The sequence below is a fragment of the Bos grunniens genome, chromosome 13, assembly GCF_055505025.1.
Source record: "Bos grunniens cultivar Pamir isolate PY7600 chromosome 13, Bosgru_T2T1.0, whole genome shotgun sequence".
NCBI classification, from domain to species: Eukaryota; Metazoa; Chordata; class Mammalia; order Artiodactyla; family Bovidae; genus Bos; species Bos grunniens.
Genome location: NC_141177.1, coordinates 59,880,069 through 59,899,680, shown reverse-complemented (window position 1 = coordinate 59,899,680; position 19,612 = coordinate 59,880,069). Strand labels below are relative to the sequence as shown.

The following is a 19,612-nucleotide window of genomic DNA, read 5'->3' as shown; positions in this document are numbered from 1 at the left end:
ACAAAAATCTGAAGGACTCCTACGCTCTCCAATCCTGGAGGTTAAGTTTCCACCCCGGAGGCTGAGTTGCCTTGCTCCCTGAGGGGTCTTACCCAAGGCAACAACATGTGAGGTGGCTTGCGTGCCGCAAGGGGGCGCCAGTGAGCTATGACCACTGGAAGCATTCCCACTAGGAATGGAGTCAGGCATACTCCATATTATGAGGCTTTTGTAACAGATTTCATGGTTTCCTAAGAAGGAACCTGACGGCTTTCTTGGATTCACAAGAAGTCTTCTAAGTACAGAATTAGTATTCTTGAAATTCTTTGTCAGGAACCCTCAATTTTCTTACTGGTTCAACCCAACTCCTCCCCCACCCCCTCCCCCAACACACTCTTTTGGGGTAGCCTTTGCTGGGTTCATGTTCATCTGGGTTCAAGATAAAATGTTATCTTGCTCGGAAAAGCGCCACCCATAATCATGTACAAATCTAAGTTGGGGAGAATATGCAGCCAGAGGTTGGCCATCTGCCCTTCTAAACCTTCCGGCACACCACTCCAAGAAGGAAGTCCTCTTTTCATTTGGATAATATTGAAGAAAAATGTCTTCTGGCATAAAGCATATTAAGGTGAGACGTCTACCCTTTAAAAATAAACAGGATGGTAGTGAGCTGGCAACTAAACTATACTTATGCTGACCAACACAAAGTAATGCATGATTATCAAAATATGGTTTGCAAGCAAAAAAACAAAAACAGCCTAGCTTTAAAGTAGTGTGTACCATTCACCTCTGTGCAACCTGCATTCTGGGAGAGTTCAAAACCCCTCCTCCCTCCTTTTGACTGACCTTGTGAAAAACAACCATTCCTCTTCTTCCAGTTGAAAGGAATTCAGCATAATACCTTGCCTTTCTTAGTATACTAATGAATGCCTCCTTTCCCTAAGTGTGAACCAAATGGGGGAAAAAACCCCAAGGAAAGAAAATATTCTCCATCCTGGTCCCCACACTGCCTCCCCGCATTCAGAGGTACAAAACACTCACTGGGTACATATGTTTACTGGAAAAAAAAAAAAAGTGAAGGTGTTAGTTGCTCAGTCGCGCCTGCCAGGCTTCTCTGTCCATGGAATAATTCTCCAGGCAAGAATACTGGAGTGGGTTGCCTTTCCCTTCTCCAGGGGATCTTCCCAACTCAGGGATCAAACCAGGGTCTCCTGCATTGCAGGCAGATTCCTCACCATCTGAGCCACCAGGGAAGCTGAACCACCTTCCAAATCTCTGAACTGCTCAACTTTTTCTTCCTGTTTTGTAAGGTATACACATGTGTGTAAACTACTCATGTCTATCGGTAGACACACATGCGTGTGTATTATGCAGTTCTAAGTCAGTAGCTTTGCTACTCATTTTAACTTTGAGAAAATCTGCAGTTTTGTGAGTTCTGATTTTGATATAACTACTGCTAAATAGATTATCTTTGCAAAGCTCAGAAACCCAAAGATTCCATTCAATAAGTGGTTGCTGAATGACTGTCACATACAGGAGTGTAAAAATGAATAGGTGAACATTTCTATCCTTAAAGGAGTTTGTAATTTTGTATGAGTGACACTGAAAGCAAGAAAACAAGGCAGTGCATAAGGCATACAGATAAATAATACGGTTCTTGAGGACTGATCTACTTTCAAATACTTTTATGCTCAGTCAGTCTAAAGAAATGAAATATCCTTCATCATAAAAACTTACCAGGGTCCAGATAGATTAACTGCCTAAGTTGGTCATTTATCATTTAAACATGTAAAATGTGAAAGAAAACTCTCAATGTGAAGATTATTAAATGTTTGAGTCAATTACATGGACCCTAAGTTATTTTCTTGGAACTGAAACAATGAAATTTCACAGTGAATGAAATGTGAAGATCTGAAGTTTTAACAAACTCAGAGGCCTGTCAGAAGCTAAGCATCAGGAAAGGTGAAAAACTGGAGTGCTTCAGAAAGCGCTGAAGCCAGACCTATGTACAAACATAGGAGACGCAGAAGGATCAGGATTCCTTAAGTAGACATCATGGGCATTTGTCTACATTTAGGGGATGGCTGTGTGTGTGTGTGTTGGGGGGGCATTAAGGATTCAGATCTGCCTAAACTCCACAACTCATTTTATGAGTGTAAGCAAAGAACAGGAGAGGGATTCTTGTTTGTGAGCGAGAAACCTGAAGGCAGGGCTGACAGGCTACGGACAAGGCAGTGAATGACACACAATCTGTGTTGGGGGTACTGGTCACATTCATGGAGATGAATGAGTGCCGCTTTAGGGTCACCCCAGCAGAACTACCTCCTGTGACAGGGAGAATATAATCCTACCTCATAAAACTCTGGACACGCTGTACTATATTACGAGGCTTACTTGTGAAATTTCCAGGCACTACGGATGTATTTAGATTGGATGAAGTTCAAAAGAGGGCAACCAGATTGGTTAAGAGACTTAAGGGCTTACTGAAAGGCTCAAGAGGTGTAGGTAGATCCTTAGAGCAGTGGTTAGAGGAACCCAATGCTGATCCACAGATGCCCACCCCCCGGTGTAAGCAGGATGGCAGACTGCTTAGGAGCACCAGGGTTTAGAAACATGAATTCTGAGGTTCCTAGCCTTAATCCTTCCCTTACTAGCCAGGGGCCAGTTTCTGGACCTCTGCAGGACCTCTACATGCAGAAGGGGAGACCCTGCTAAGCCCTTGACGTGCATCCATTTATTAAAGTGCATCATCTCATTTACTCTTCAAAACCACCCTAATTTTCACCGTCCTTTTTACAGACAGAGCAACCGGGTTAAGTGAGATAACACAGCTAAGGTCTCCCAGCTTGGTAAGTGGAGCTGGTAAGCTAGTTTCCGAGCTAAGGTGGGAACCTGGGCTGCCTGACTCTTAGCGCAATTCTGAGTGTGCATGCTGAGTCATTTCAGTCGTGTCCAACTCCGTGTGACCCCATGGACTGTACCCTAGCAGGCTCTGCCCATGGGATTCTCCAGGCAAGAATACCAGAGTGGGCTGCCATGCCCTCCTCAGCACCACTCTACCTGTAGCAGAATGACTGAGATTTTGGCCAAAACCTGTGTGACGTTTAGATAGTGAGGCGAGTGGCACTTACTGTCGTTGTCATTGCTGGGAGCATTCAGTAACTGGTGTGGGTTTAAAACTGTATTATAGGTTGAGAGAAAATATTTTCCTTAAAAATAGAGCTTCACTGTTTTCTACTAAGCACTGAAGGACAAAACTGAAGTCACCTGACAACAAGACACCCTCAAGAAAACCCTGGTGCTTGACTTCTTATAAATTTCAATATATCCTTCTAACAATGAGCAGCATCTATAGTAAAGATGCACCTTTTTTTTTAATGTGAGGGAAACTATTTTGCTGTGAATTAATGAATATCATAAACTCTTGGTGTTAACAGTGTCCACAAAGATGATGTCTACAGAGCAGCACAGAAATGACTGTGGGCAGCAACCAATCCCACCCCTTGCTTTGCAGCACCAGATTATTTGCACTTAGGGGAGCTTTGAAAGCGCTGAAGTCTCTGGGTCTGGTTCTTTAACAGGCATCTTTCATAGCCTTTCTAACTCAATGCAGAACTAGCTAGAGGGCGGAGGAAACCACTAGGGCTAAAGACATCAGCTCAGAAACACTTGTGAACTGTGGACTCGGAGGCTGGCTCCCAGCTAGTGGTCAGTCACCTTTTTTGAAGTGGTTGTAGGTTAGGTCTTCATTTATTAACTCTGCGTTAACGTTCTCCCAGCTGGTGTTGTGTAGACTGGGAGCCTCCAGTACCTCACATGGTGCTTAGAAGCGGCAATGCCAAGGAGGACGAGGTGCCCTGCCCTTCCTACGCTGCCCTCCTTGGTCTGCCCGGCCTGGCCAGGGAGTGAGGTGTGTAAAACCCAGGCCAGCACAGCTCACATCTACATCCCTTTTGCAGGAAGTGACTGTACTGGGGTGGGCTGGACTCAAAATGGCATTCATCTCTACTGATGTGATGTGTGAATGTACAAACACAGCTAATGGCATAAGCAGAGCGACACTCGTCTCCCAGCAAGCAAGCTATCCTGTGTTCGCTGGGTGGATGCAATTGGCACGGTGACTATTCCTGGTACTTTCCTGCCAGGTGATCCCCCGCAGCTAGAGTCAGTATGGCCCAGGTTTCTACTTGGGACACAGACTGAAGCATGCGCTTTTGAGCATAGGCTGGAACTGCGCCACCTGGGTTGCATCTCAGCTCCTCCAGTTAGCTGTGTGACTTGAGCGAGTTACTTGACCTTCTCTGTGGCTTGGCTTCCTCATCTTTAAATGGGGATTAGCAGACAACACTGTTGTGAGTATTACACTCATTTGTACAGTTAAAAAGCTTAGGGCTCTCCTTGCCACGTGGAGTTACATATACATATTCTTGTTATTTGCTGGTCATATTCTCAAGTATGGTGTGTGAATCTAGAGAAAAGTTCATCAGCGATAAATCCAGAGCAAGATTTAAAATACAAAGTTGGCATATTTAACACTTTTATAACAGCTGGGGTGTTTAGACCCAGCTGCTCAATCCGTTCAAGCTTCAGTTTCCTCGTCTATATAATGGGATATTAACAACACTTATCCAGTAGGGTTAGTGACTGAATGAAAAGCCAGGAAACACAGTGCTTGGCAGTGAGAACTCACTGGGTATTAGTTTGCACCTTAGTTTCCCATCAGTTTTGACCATGACCAATGGTGTTACTAAGTGTTTCCTACTAATGAATATAGGCGTCTATCCTTCCTGATTTTCTAGAAGAAATAGGCTCTTTAAATTTGGGATATCAGTAAGCCATGTTTACAACTGGCTGCGTTTTCAGGTTTCCTCATTAGGCACGAACACCTCCCGTGACTGTCTCGAGGCTGTTTCACTTCACTGAGTCACACAAGGTGCAGTAGAGGCTGTGCACGCCCCTGCCTTGGCTGCTCTCCAAACCGGGACTGAATCCTCCTGGCCAGAAAGACCTCTGGTCACTGCAAAAGCTCTCCCTAGCCAGAAAGCTTCACTGAAATCCAAGTGAGAATAAAATGTTGCTTTACAGTAACTGGGTAAGTTAAAATTTTAGACTGATAAAGTATATTTTATGGCATTTATTAATGTGGAATAAAATAGTTATATATATGGCTAAAGACAGAAGTTTGTCTTAATTTTTCATGGGTTTCATTTTTCTCAGAGAGTAAATGATAATATTGGGTAACTTAGTGAATGCGATTTTGCTGACTTAAAGCAAAGATTCACTAATTGAAATCTCAGTAACCAGAAAACACCCCCCAAAAACTAGAGAGTAGCAAGCTCCTTGGGAACACTTTCTAAAGTGGGTTTTTTTTGCTGTGGGCTGTAGAAAGAAAACTGTTTCCTGATAAACATTCCCTCCTTTGCTTTTTGTGACTACACTATTGGGCGAAAAGTCTTTTATTTATTTTTGGCCATGCTAGACGGCTTGTGGGATTGTAGTTCTCTGACCAGGGATCAAATGCAGACCCTTGGCAGTGAAAGCCCTGAGTCTTAACCACTGGGCCACAAGGAGAGTGCCAGTTCTTGGTTTCTTTCAAACTACAGTATTATAGGTTGTCACTCAGCAAGTCCATACTCTTAAATAGTAAGAAACACACTGTTAACAATATTGGTCATTGTCAAAGATGCTTTATGTGCATCAGGGCTTAAAGAGAATTGATGTGTGGACAGTATTCTAAATGTATAAACACTTCTGAATATGTAAGTATTCCCTAGGATCCAATAAAAGATGTAAATGATCTCTTAGGACACATTTGGCCAGCAGTTTGAGGTGAAAAAGGGAAAAGTATTCATAACTAAGAGCTACAAAGTCCAGAGCATTGTTTTTAGAACTGTGCCTCTGTAGCCAGCTTAGCAGAAGGCGGTGGCCAGAGAGAAATCATGGATCCTGGGAGCAGAGGGCTCTGCTTCCTTCCATTAGGATGGTAGAAAGAGTTTTAGAAAATGCAAGGCATTTGCACTTTGCATTTGCTTCTAATATAAAAATATTTAGCACTTTTAATAAACTTTAAAATTTTAAATTACTGAATTTTGTACATTCTCCAAAAACAAAAATATGCTTACTAAAAGGATTTAAATTTTATATTTGAGAGTTAACCTGTTAGTAATAAGTTATATTTCATTGGATTCTGTAACTTGGTGCATGATTGCTGTCATTCGTGTGGAGTTTAATAATATTGGATATGTTAAGAGTTATTAGTAAAGCCAGAAATTACATGGAAATTTTCATTAGCTTTTTAATGTCACTAAAATGTCTTTTGGATGACTCAAACATTTTTAAAATCAAATATTTAAAATCTGTATTTACAGACAAAAACTTCAAATACAGAATTCAAATGAAAATATACTGGCTTTTAACATCATTCTACAATTAAGTTTTACAAAGAGTCTATTAAATTGCTACTAACAGAAAAATTTAAAAATACATGTACTTAAAATGTTCAGAGCCAAAAGTATATATACAGTCACATTTGAGGATGGAAACCTTAACAGGAAGATGGAATGTACTTCTATCACACTCGAGTGTTTACTGCAAACAGGATTCTGGCACCAGAAGGTTTCAATGAAAAGAATGATGCATAGCATGGCACTCTCTGATTAAAGGACTTGTATTTCAGAAAGAAATGAATTTTTGTTCAACGTGCTCATTTGGCAACCTGTTTTTAAAAAGTCTAATTGTAAGCCTTGGTGTCTAAAATTGCTGTCCGGTGTCCCTTTGATGAGCCATATTACACTTGGAACTGAATGCACAACATAAAAAATATGTACTAGTTACTGTCTCAAGTTAGGGACTGCTGATGCTTCTGATTTACTTGTTAGTCCAAGCTCATCTAAATGAAAATAAACTTGCAAAGAAAGAATAAACCCCCTTTCATCAGGCTTGCCAAAGTAACGGCATAAGAATCAGAGTCTGTAGGGCTGAAGATATACTCCAGAAATATTTCTGTAAGGGAGAGACTTTTTAGATAATCCTTATATTGGAGCTGGGATAAAGATAATTTGCCTGAATAACATCACATATGTGGTATCAATTTGGGGGTAGTAAGAGAGATTAAAGATTTTATAATAAAATCAGTTCTGCTTCTCAAAACATCCAAGTCACAAATTTGATACATGAAAAAGCAAATTAGTGAATATGCGTAAAGTTCAAACAGAAGTAGTAAAGATAACAGGTGTTTTCTCACAAGAAAGTACATATAACCTTTAAAAACATAAGCGGAACGTCTACACGAGTTCATAGCTTGGGAAATGATCCAACGTGTCAATGACTAGCTGTTTCCACGTTGAGAATGTATATATTTGTGACCAGAATCTGGATATGAAAGTCTCACATAATTTTTGTGTTGGACCTCTTTGTGTAAATGTAGAAAGAATATACCTCAACATACTTGGAGAAATAGCACTGCAACTAGGAAGCACAAAACCAGATAAGCCCTGTCGTAATTCTACAATTTAGAACTGTTAAGACTGGCAGGACCCAGCTGTTGGTTATTTATTTTCCCTAAAAGCTGATATTAAGAAAGTGAAACTTACTCCTTTCCTAATACTGTCAGACTTCTCAGAAGGGCCATTTAAGTGGCATGGTGATGGTTTGGCTTTCCTCTGTGAGCTGTGATGTGACAGATGAAGCACGTGCAAGCCTTACAGAACTGATGTGTTTCCATCTGATTGGGAGATTCTGTGGCCTGGATGTTGATAGTCTGCCGCTGCTGCTAAGTTGCTTCAGTCGTGTCCGACTCTTAGCGACCCCATGGACTGCAGCCTACCAGGCTCCCCTGTCCATGGGATCTTCCAGGCAAGAGTACTGGAGTGGGGTGCCATTGCCTTCTCTGGTGACAGTCTAAAAAATGTCAAAGTCTGAAAATGCACGAAGTTTGCTAAATTGTATAGTTTTTGGTTTAATACCAGTCTAGTGAACATTAGAAGTTCATTGTTTTATTATACATCTGCAGCAGGTTGGCTTAAATTCAAGCCATATTACATTTTGGAAGTTGTATCTCCGCTCCAACTCTTTCTAGAATCAACTGCATAAGTTGTCAGAAATTTCCACATCTAACAGCACTGCTTCTGTGTGCTTGGGATAATCTGAGTTGAGTGCATTCAGTGAAGCTGTGTTTATACACTGCCATAAGCCCAGACTGGCCTTAGCACTCTCATGCTGTCATCTGGGAGAAGCTCCCAGGAATTATACTGCATGTTATCTTTCCTCTTCACATGCCACTCTTACCAAATTCCAAAGGAATCAAACTTTAAAACTCCACTTCCCAGAATAACCCCCATGGTTTACATTATAGGGTTCTTAAGCCTTTGCTCAGACATCTGCAGACTTATGTAACAGTTTAGAACATTTTTTCCATTAGTAATAGCAATCACCATAACCCATGGCCAGAGCAGACAGGACTTTGGTGATTGTCAAGTCGGCTGCGGTGCACCTTTGCAGGAGGGAAAGAGTCACCTGAAACAAGAGATTCTCGCAAACGATAAAGCATGAGGACCAATGAGATCCTTTAATTTTACGAATGAAGACAAAGTCAAATGATTTATCCCCAAACTTCCATTAACGCCAGAGCAGGCGTTGGGACTCAGATTGGCTAAGGCTCTGGTTTGGTGCCTTTCCCTTCCAAGTCCCCTTTTACATTAATACAGCATTTCAGGGCCAGGAGACAGGCAGATGGCCCTGCTTCTGCCCGATGGGAAAATTTCCCCTGCACTTTGGGTGCTGGGATAGACGTATCTAGCCCTGGCAAAGGAAATAATTCACTTCCATCTGGAGAGAGAAGAAATTTTACAGAAGGTTAAAGCATTAGCTGAATTGAGGACCTGAAAACCTTGACAACCTCCCTTTAACTGGTCATTCACTGACACGGAAAAGGAAGCGCTTTTTCACTGATAGCAAAGGAAGATTCCCAGAAGAACGCACTGCTGCTCCTGTTCTGCTCTGAGCTCACTGTCTTTGTTACCTTGCCTTTCACTCATCCCAAAGAACCAGCTGGAGGTGGTAATTAATTATAATTTGTTACAAGTTAAAGATCACAAAAGAAATGCTGAAAACTGGTTTAGGAAAGCTTTTGTGTGTGTGTGTGTGAGGGTATTAATGATGAATTTTCCTGAACCTTCAGTCAATAATAGGTACAATGTCAGAGATGGTGACAGTCACTTAATTGCTAGCACAATTCACAATTCCTAAGAATCGACCAGGCGGCTTTTTGTAGCCCATTATCAAGGTGTCAACAGTGATTATTGCCAATATAGTTATACAAATGCCAATTGCAGGGCAGCTGTTTTCTTTCAAATAGGTTCCAGGGAGAAGGTTAGATGTTAAAAGGAATCTTCTTACTGTGACCCAATGACTCCATTACACAGGCTTGGCTTTACTTAATAAAACCAGACATGAGTTTTGAGAAGAACTGTGCAGAACGATGAACAAAATGCACATTTGTGTAAATCCCCAGGCCTCATTCACTCTCTCAAGAACATGGGCGTTTTAAAGAGGCAGGTCAAATCCCCCAGAAATCAAGTGAGTCCAGTTATGTTTTCTTTTACTTGTCCGGGTTCCCTGCTGGGTAGCTTGCTTGCTGGCAGCATGCTAAGACTGTCATTTGTAAAAAGCAGTCTGCTCAGCTATAATTACTAATTTGATGTCACACTGGAATTGCAGCGCAGCTGTGAAAAGATGGACCACCAGGGAGATTCGCGTTTCTGTCTCATTTAGAGGGGGCAAAACTGCTGGAGCCATGAATGGAAGATGCCCTTCCATTAATAAAGGAAAGAATTAAAGAATAAAACAAGTCATAGCAGCTGTCAGAATCTGACACCGGTTTTTTTTTTTTTTTAAAGCACCATTCTGCTTTAAAAAAAAAAATTCAAGACATCTGTACGTGCATGTTCTGATACTTGTTGCCATGAAACTGATTCCATTATTGTTGGAAAATAGCTTCTTTATTTCCTTCAGTTCCATATTCATTATTATGCTAATGCAGATCACACTAATTACATGTCAGGTTCAAATCGTAGGGATGAGACTTGTCTGCACCTATATCATGAAATATTTGAAATGACAGTTTGAAAACTTGTCATCAACAAGTGAAAAGTATGGGAAATTAAAACAACTACAATGATGCAAATGAACGAAAAATTAGGAATCCAGATGACTAAGCCACATCAGTGGAGATTCTCCATGAAAATTGTTCTTTGCAATTTTTCAGAAAATGATTATATGACTGCAATGAAAATATTCTTGCAAACCATTTGATTTCGTTTATAAAGGCTAGACTGTAGAAAATATTTTCAGCCTTTTCCAATTATTTCTAACCAGAGATAAGTGATTATTTTGATAATTTATAAAGGCAAGAGCATGCTGTTCAGAAGAGTCAAAAATATTTACTGATCATGGAAAGAAAACCTGAAAATTGACAGAAAAAAGAAAGCAAATAAAAATTTTTTTGAGTTTAAAAATCCAAAGTTTTTAAGACTTCAGCTCCATTGATTCATTTCATTTATCTTTATGTATTACAGTTTAGTAAATATTACTTTGGTTGTTGCTAGCTTTTATAAACAAACTGCCTTATCAGAGAGGCATGATGTTCTCTTGTCAAAGCACGCACAGTCTCCATCAATTACCAATTTTAATTACTTTCACATCCCGTGTCTTTAAGCCTTTCCCAGTGAGCGCCTATAAGCTAGAAGCGGGGCTGGATGGCATTTTGGAGCTGCTGCTCCTGGAGGAAGAGCTATCAGGAACCCCAAGCCCAGAAAGGAGCAGAAAGCATTGACGTCTTCCTTGGGGCTGTTGTATAAACAGTCTTAATGTTTATATAGTGTAAGATACAGTAAGACAGACTATATGTACAGAAGTAACTATACGTCTCAAATGGAGGAAATATGAATTGGTTGTTTTTGCCAACATGGTTTCAAGTCATTTCATTACTTTTCTAACTTTTAAATCAAGACTCAATGAATTGTCTTAGCACCACGTGGTTTTGCGTTATGTGCTTTTGTCAGTGAAATGTGGTGGAATGTCTCCTTGTTCATCTTCATGGGATTAATATGAATTTTTGATAATAAATCCCTTTTTCTTTTTCTTTTTCTTTTTTTTTTAAGGAAGCCCTAAACATTTAGAAGGTTAGGAATGTGCACTGTAGACTGGAAACCTGGCTTTGTCATGTCAGAACTGTGGGACAGGTTAGAGCTTGTCTGTCAAGTAACTTCATTTACACAAAGGAAGTAGCAATAGCCCCCATCTCAAAGGTAGTGATCAGGATGACATGACCAAATTTGTGTAAAATTGAAAACAGGTCTGGCATATAGTATATGCTCAACAAACATTGGTTACTATTAAGTACCTTTCTAAATCCCAGTATATTGAGATTAATAGAAAAAAATACACCCCTCACCACCCCCTGCCCAGGTAAGGTTTTGCCTCTGCCACCAGCTGTGTGATGCAGTGTGAGAAGAGAGGCTCCCGGGTCTTGGATCTGTCACACGTGAGGTGGGGGAACCGGACTCTGACGGTCAAGGTCCCTCTTGTCTCTGATGTCCACCTCTGGGGAGATGTTTTGAGGAATAGTTTGCATACATTCAGTGTATGATAAGAAGCATCCTCAGAAAACTGGGTTTCTGTTAAACACATTCTGTGATTTCCTGCCTTGTCACAGGAACCTACACCAATAAAAGGCTGCTGAGGGAGGGAGTGGGGCTGTGGTGGGTGCCAGGGGTGCCTGGGAAGCGTGTGGTCCTAGAGGCAGAGATGGGGAGGGACAGACAGACGATGAACCGTCACGGCCATGTCAAATACCGTGGCTTTCCTTCACATGCATTCTTGTTTTAGGATTTGGGATTCTGAGGCAATCACCCCGTTGGCCGTAACTGTCTTTCTTGGCACTGGTTATTGTCAGAGTAGACCAAGCAAGCCCTTGGAGCTAGAACCTGAAGAGATCAAAATTGGGGTGGTGGTGCGGAGACCGCTGGCTGTGGTCACAGGAGACTAGGGAACAAAGCAGAGCAGTCCCTGCGGTGTAGCGCATGGCATCGCATCCATAGCTTACTTGGGGGCCGGCTTCTTTTGATGATGCTGAGAAAGCCTTCTTTCAATGCTAGTGTGTGGTCCTTTAAACAGCCCAGATTATTTTCTCCTAGCAGAAGATCCCAATAATAGTGAGTCTCCGAGTTTCTCATGGACTAAAACTTAAACACCCACTTGAGTCTTCAGCACCTGGAAGAAACGTTTACATAGCAACACGGAGGCCAACAGTCCGTCATTTCTGCTGCTTTGGGTCAAAGCTGGTGCCTTCAGGGTGATTTACACAGAGGCTGGAAGTGTGGAAATAGAGTCACAGGTGCACAGTAACAATGTAAACTCTCAAAGGAGCCAGCGTTTCCTTTCTCTGCCTCACTTCATTTTTATTTACTAACAAAAACTTCAGTGGAGTACAGTTGGTTTACAATGTTGTGTTGGTTTCAGGACTATGGCACAGTAATTCAGTTATAAATATATTCATGCTTTTTCAGATTCTTTCCCCACATAGAATATTGAGTAGTTCTCTGTGCTATATTGTAGGTCCTTGTTATTAACAGTTATCTATTTTATATACAGTACTGTGTGTATGTTAATTCCAAACTTTTTAATAAGTCCCTCCCCACATTTCCCCTTTGGTAACTGTCAAGTTTACTTCTGAAATCTGTAAGTCTGTTTCTGTTTTGTAAATAAGTTCATTTATATCACTTAAAAAACTAGATTCCACAGGAGTGATAACATATGGTATTTGTCTCTTTCTTTCTGACTGACTTCACTTACCATAATCTCTAGGTCCATCCACATGGCTGTAAATGGCATTATTTTGGTCTTTTTTATGGCTGAATAACATACCACTGTATATATGTACCACATCTGCCTTATCTTCATCTGTGGATGGACATTTAGGTTGATTCCATCTTCGTTATTGTAACTAGCACCACAGTGAACACTGGGGTGCATGAATTTTTTCGAATTACAGTTTTCTCTGAATATATGCCCAGGAATGGGATTGCAGGATCATATGGTAGTTCTATTTTTAGTTTTTTAAGGAACCTGCATAAAGTTCCTTGTTCATAGTGGTTAAACCAATTTACATTCACAGCAACAGTACAGGAGGATTCCCTCCTCTATACACCCTCTCCAGCATTTACTGTTTATAGACTTTTTGATGATGGCCATTCTGACTGGTGTGAGGTGATGTTTCATTGTAGTTTTGATTTGCATTTCTCTGCTACTTAGTGATGTTGAGCATCTCATCATGTTCTTTTTGGTCATCTCTGTATATCTTCTTTGGAGAAACCATTTTTTGATTTTTTTTTCTTTTTAATAGAGCTGCCTGAGCTGTTTGTATACATTGGCGATTAATCCTTGTCAGTTGCTTTGTTTGCAAGTATTTCCTCCCATTCTGAGGGTTGTCTTTTTGTTTTGTTTATGGTTTCCTTTACTGTGCAAAAGCTTTTAAGTTTAATTAGGTCCCATTTTCATTTTTGTTATTATCATTACTCTAGGAAGTGGATCAAAAAAGATATTGCTACAATTTATGTCAGAGTGTTCTACCTATGTTTTCCTGTAAGAGTTCTAATCCAAGAATATGGTATACCTGTTTGTATCATCTTAGGTTTCTTTCATCAGTCTTATAGTTTTCAAATTACAGGTCTTTTGCCTCCTTAGGTAGGCTTATTCCTGGGTATTTTATTCTCTTTGATGTTATGGTAAATGAGATTGTTTCCTTAAACTCTGTTCTTTTGTTGACAGTATATAGGATTGCAAGAGATTTCTGTTATTACTTTTGTATCCTGCAACTTGACTGAATTCGTTGATGAGCTCTAGTAGTTTTCTGGCAGCATCTTTAGGATTTCCTGTAATATGTCATCTGCAAACAGTGACAGTTTTACTTTTTTTCCAATTTGGATTACTTGTATTATTTTTTCTTCTGATTGCTATGGCTAGGACTTCCAAACTGTGTTGAATAAAAGTGGCAACAGTGGATACCCTTGTCTTGCTCTTGATCTTAGAGGGAATGCTTTCAGCTTTCACTGCTGAGAATGGTATTGGCTGTGAGTTTGTCATCAGTTCAGTTGCTCGGTCATGTCTGACTCTTTGCGACACCATGGACTGCAGCATGCTGGGCTGTCCATCACCAACTCCCAGAGCTTGCTCAAACTCATGTCCATCAAGTTGGTGATACCATCCAACCATCTCATCCTCATCCCCTTCTCCTCCTGCCTTCATTCTTTCCCAGCATCAGGGTCTTTTCCAATGAGTCAGTTCTTCACATCTGGTGACCAAAGTATTGGAGTTTCAGCTTCAGCATCAGTCCTTCCAAAGAATATTCAGGACGGATTTCCTTCAGGATGGACTGGTTGGATCTCTGCTGTCCAAGGGACTCTCAAGAGTCTTCTCCAACACCACAGTTCAAAAGCATCAATTCTTTGGTGCTTAGCTTTCTTTATGGTCCAACTTTCACATCCATACATGACTACTGGAAAAATCATAGCTTTGATTCTACAGATATCTGTCAGTAAAGTAATGTCTCTGCCTTTTAATATGCTGTCTAGGTTGGCCATAGCTTTCCTTTCAAGGAGCAAGCACCTTTTAATTTCATGACTGCAGTCACCATCTGCAGTGATTCTGGAGCTCAAGAAAATAAAGTCTGTCAATGTTTCCATTATTTATCCATCTATTTGCCATGAAGTGATAGGACCAGATGCCATGATCTCAGTTTTTTGAATGTTGAGTTTTAAGCCAGCTTTTCACTCTCCTCTTTCACTTTCATCAAGAGGCTCTTTAGTTCTTCTTCACTTTCTGCCATAAGGATGGTATCATCTGAATATCTGAGATTATTGGTATTTCTTCCTATAGTCCTGATTGCAGCTTTTGCATCATCTAGTCTGGCATTTTACATGATACACTCTGCATATAAGTTAAATAAGCAGGCGGACAATATACAGCCTTGACGTACTCCTTTCCCAATTTGGAACCAGTCCGTTGTTCCATGTCCGGTTCTAATGGTTGCTTCTTGATGTGCATACAGATTTCTCAGGAGGCAGGTAAGGTGGTCTGGTATTCCCATCTCTTTAATAATTTTCCACCGTTTGTTGTGATCCACACAGTCAAAGGCTTTGGCATAGTCAATAAAGCAGAGATAGATGTTTTTCTGGAACTCTCTTGCTTTTTCTATGATCCAACAGATGTCGGCAATTTGATCTCTGGTTCCTCTGCCTTTTCTAAAACCAGCTTGAACATCAGGAAGTTCACGGTTCACGTACTGCTGAAGGCTGGCTTGGAGAATTTTGAGCACTACTTTACTAGCGTGTGAGATGAGTGCAATTGTGTGGTAGTTTGAGCATTCTTTGGCATTGCCTTTCTTTGGGATTGGAATGAAAACTGACCTTTTCCAGTCCTGTGGCCGCTGCTGAGTTTTCCAAATTTGCTGGCATAGTGAGTGCAGCACTTTCACAGCATCATCTTTCAGGATTTGAAAAAGCTCAGCTGGAATTCCATCACCTCTACTAGCTTGTTTGTAGTGATGCTTCCTAAGGCCCTCTTGATTTCACAATTCAGGATATCTGGCTCTAAGTGAGTGATCACATCATCATGGTTATCTGGGTCATTAAGATCTTCTTTGTACAGTTCTTCTATGTATTCTTGCCACCTCGTCTTAATATCTTCTGCTTCTGTTAGGTCCCTACAGTGCCTGTCCTTTATTGTGTCCATCTTTGCATGAAATGTTCCCTTCTTGGTGTATCTAATTTTCTTGAAGAAATTAGAATTTGTCGTATATGGCCTTTATTATGTTAATTTCCCTCAATGCCCATTTTAAAATCATAAATGGCTGCTGAATTTTGTCAACAGCTTTTTCTACATCTATTGAGGTGATCATATGGTTTTCTCCTTCAGTCTCTTAATGTGGTGTATCACACCGATTGATTTGCAGATATTGAAGAATCCTTGTATCCTTGGGATAAATCACACTTGATCATGGTGTCTGATCCTTTTAATGTATGGTTGGATTTGGTTTGCTTAGTATTCTGTTGAGTATTTTTGCATCTATGTTCATCAGTGATACTGGCCTGTAATTTTCTTTTTTTGTGGCATATTTGGTTTTGGTATCAGAGTGATGGCCTCAGAGAATGGACTTGGAGTGTTCCTTATGCAATTTTCTGGAAGAGTTTTAGAAAGATAAGTGTTAACTCTTCTCTAAATGTATGTGAAGCTATTTGGCTCTGGATTTTAGTTTGTTGGAAGTTTTAAAATTTGTTTCAATTTTTGTACTTGTGACTGGTCTGCTCATATTTTCTATTTCTTCCTGGTTCAGTCTTGAAAGTTGTACCTTTCTAAGAATTTGTCCATTTCCTTTAGGCTGTCCATTTTATTGGCATATAAGTTGTCTATGATTCTTTTCATTTCTTATGATTCTTTGTATTTCTGTGGTATCAGTTATAACTTCTCCTTTTTCAGTTTTAGTTTTATTGATTTGAGCCCTTTCCCTTTCTCTTCTTAAAGTTTATCAATTTTGTTTATCTTTTCAAAGAACCAGCTTTTAGTTTCACTGATCTTTTCTATTGTTTTTATTTCTGCTCTGATCTTTATGATTTCTTTCCTTCTACTAACTTTGGGTTTTATTTGTTCCTCTTTCTCTCATTGTTTTAGGTAAGAGGTTAAGTTGTTTGAGATTTCTCTTGTTTCCTGAGGCAAGACTGAATTACTATAAACTTCCCTGTTAGAACTGCTTTCACTGCATCCTGTAGGTTTTAGATTGTGGCGTTTTTGTTTTCATTTATCTAGAGGTATTTTTTTATTTCCTCTTTGATTTCTTCAGTGATCATTGGTTGTTTAGTAATATATTGTTTAGCTTCCATGTGTTCATATGTTTTGTTTTTTTTAACAGTTATTTGCCTGTGTTTGATTTCTAATCTCATAACATTGTGATCGGAGAAGATACCTGATTTCAATTTTTTTAGCTTTACCAAGGCTTGACTTGTGGCCCAAGATGTGATCTATCCTGGAGAATATTCCATGTGTACTTGAAAAGAAAGTGTATTCTGCTGCTTTCAGATGGCATGTCCTATAAATATCAATTAAGTCTAATGTGTTATTTAAGGCCTGTGTTTCCTTACTGATATTCTGTCTGGATGATCTGTCTGTCCATTGATGAGAATAGGGTGTTAAAGTCCTCTAATATTACTGTGTTATTGTCAGTTTCCTCTTATATGGCTATTACGTATATTGAGGTGCTCTTATGTTGGGTATACATGTATTTAAAATTATTATATCTTCTTCTTGGATTGATCCCTTGATCATTATGTAGCATCTTTCCTTGTCTCTTGTGATGATAGTCTTTAAAGTCTATTTTATGTGATATGAGTATTACTATTTTACCTTTCTTTTTGATTTCCATTTGCATGAAATACCTTTGTCCATTCTTACTTCCAGTCTCTGTGTGTTCCTAGATCTGAAGTGCATCTCTTATAGACAGCATATATATGGATATTGTTTTTGTATCCATTCAGCCAGTCTATGTCTTTTGGTGGAAGCATTTAATCCATTTACATTTGGTAATTATTACTATTTTTAATTTTTGGCTGCACCCTGAAGCATGTGGGCCTTAGTTCCCCAACTAGGGATCAAACCCATGTTCCCTGCATTGGAAGGTGGAGTCTTAACCTCTGGACTGCTGGGGAAGTCCCTAAGGTAATATGTATGTTCTTATTTTCAATTTGTTAATAGTTTTGGATTTGTGTTTGTTCTTCCCTTCCCCATTTGTTCACTTCTCTTATGATTTGATGACTATCTTTAATGTTGTGTTTGGATTGCTTTTTCTTTTTTTGTGTATCTAGTGTAGAGTTTTGGTTTGCAGTCTCCAGAAGTTTTGATATAGCAGTCTATATATAAATACAAGATTGTTTTAACTTGCCTGTCCCTTAATTTCTAGTGTGTGTCCAATATCCTGCATTGTACTCCTCTCTGCTATAGTTGCTGATTTTGACGTCATATTTGTGTGTGGGTGATTTCCTACCTTTACCCTATGTTTGCCTTTCCTAGTGAGGTTTCCCATTCATAATTTTCTTTTCTAGTTGCCTTTTCTTTTCTGCCTAGAGATTCCTTTAAGATTTGCTGTAAAGCCCATTTGGTGGTGCCAATTTCTCTTAGTTTTTGCTTGTCTGTGAAGTTTTTGATTTCTCTATCAAATCTGAATGAGAACATTGCTGGATCCCTTCTGGTCTGCAGTTTCTCCTGAAAAATCAGCTGATAACATTATGGGGGTTCCCTTAGGTGTTAATTGTTGCTTTTCCCTTGATGCTTTTAATATTTTCTCTTTGTTGGTTTGGTTACCATGTGTCTCGGCATGTTCCTCCTTGGGTTTATCTTGTACAGGACTCCCTGTACTTCCTGGGCTTGAGTGAGTGTCTCCTTTCTTATGTTAGGCTAGTCCTGCATGACCTCATCAACGCTGCCCTGTCTCTGATCATCATTCCCAGGAGGTTCCCAAGCCCCCTTTCCCAGCTGAAGCCCTCTTTCCCAGCTGAAGCCCTCTCTACAGCCTCTTATGCCGACTGGACGTCTGTTCTGATGCTGAGATGACAATTCCAACTACTCCATCTGCTCCCTTTTCCCACCCACCCCACTGTCCAAACCAGAAACCTGGGAGTCGCCTTAACCCCGCCCTCCCTCCACATACACTCTCTGGCACCATTCACCTCCCTCGTTCACTCTCTGAGGTCTGTGGATTCTTCTTCCTAAATCTCTCTCTATCTTCTCCCACCCCAGGTCAGGCCACCATCTATTCTGGGTTATTTTAGCAGCCTCTCCAGATGGTCCTGCAAGGTGGCCTCACCTCATCCTCCAGCAGGAGCACCAAGTGCTGCCCATCTGTGTGCCCTTGCTCACACTGCTCTTTCTTCCTCTTCCTCTAGCTAACTCCTACCCGTTCTTCAGGTTTCCAATCAGCTCTTCCCAGAAGACCACCAAGCCAGATTTAGGTCCCTTGCTACATGTTTCCTGTCAAAGCACTTAGCACTTGCTACGGTCAGTTCCTATTTAACGTGTGTGTCGCTTTGTTGGACATGTCTGTGTGGTTCATTATTTTAGCCCCTTAAGCTAGGACAGTAACTGTAGATGTTCACAAACTTCTAGATGAATAAGCAAAAGATTTTTAAATCTGTAAAATTCAGACCTAAACTGAATGATACCAGCCTGAAAGAATTTAGAAACAAAAACCTTGAGCCCAGCTTCCAAAAGGTTTGGTCAAGAAAAGGCGCCTCAGCATGATGAGGAATAGCTGAGAACAGAGGCACCGTCCATGTAAACACGCCCCCGATTTCAGGCCGCTTAGGTTCATGCACAGAAAGCCGCTTTCCAAATTCTTAAGCTGATTCCCGTTGAATCTGTCTAGAGTCCTGCATAATCGACAAAATGTGGTTCAAGTATTACCTAAAGTCCAGTGTCTCAGAGAAAGGTAAGGAGTCTCCTTGTCTGTCCCTAAGTCCTTATACACAAAAAATATTCTAATGGGTCTTAACATTTTATAGTTGGAAAGGAGTTTGAAGCTCATTAAGCC

At 40.3% G+C, this 19,612-nt stretch overlaps 1 protein-coding gene and 1 long non-coding RNA gene across 16 annotated transcripts in view; one reads left to right on the top strand and one right to left on the bottom strand.

Moving 5' to 3' along the window:
* PIP4K2A (phosphatidylinositol-5-phosphate 4-kinase type 2 alpha) overlaps positions 1-19,612 on the bottom strand; it is a 186,428-nt gene that overhangs the window by 14,037 nt on the left and 152,779 nt on the right. The window contains exon 7 of one of the 6 annotated variants that reach the window (XM_086334482.1): positions 390-19,451. The exons of the other annotated variants lie outside the window; for them this stretch is intronic. Coding sequence (XP_086190608.1) covers positions 19,419-19,451 — 33 coding nt within the window. The 3' untranslated portion in view covers positions 390-19,418. Of the gene's footprint in view, positions 1-389; positions 19,452-19,612 lie in introns of those variants that run through there. 6 annotated transcript variants of the gene reach the window in all.
* The window catches only part of LOC147361070 (uncharacterized), a 52,730-nt gene that overhangs the window by 30,969 nt on the left and 2,149 nt on the right, over positions 1-19,612 (top strand). For 2 of the 10 annotated variants that reach the window (XR_015139710.1, XR_015139708.1), the window contains 2 exons: positions 17,650-17,745; positions 19,448-19,510. The exons of 1 other annotated variant lie outside the window; for it this stretch is intronic. This is a non-coding gene — a long non-coding RNA (uncharacterized LOC147361070). Of the gene's footprint in view, positions 1-4,842; positions 5,072-17,649; positions 17,746-19,447; positions 19,511-19,612 lie in introns of all 10 variants that reach the window. 7 more of the 10 variants (XR_015139705.1, XR_015139702.1, XR_015139709.1 and 4 more) reach the window with 4 other exon arrangements.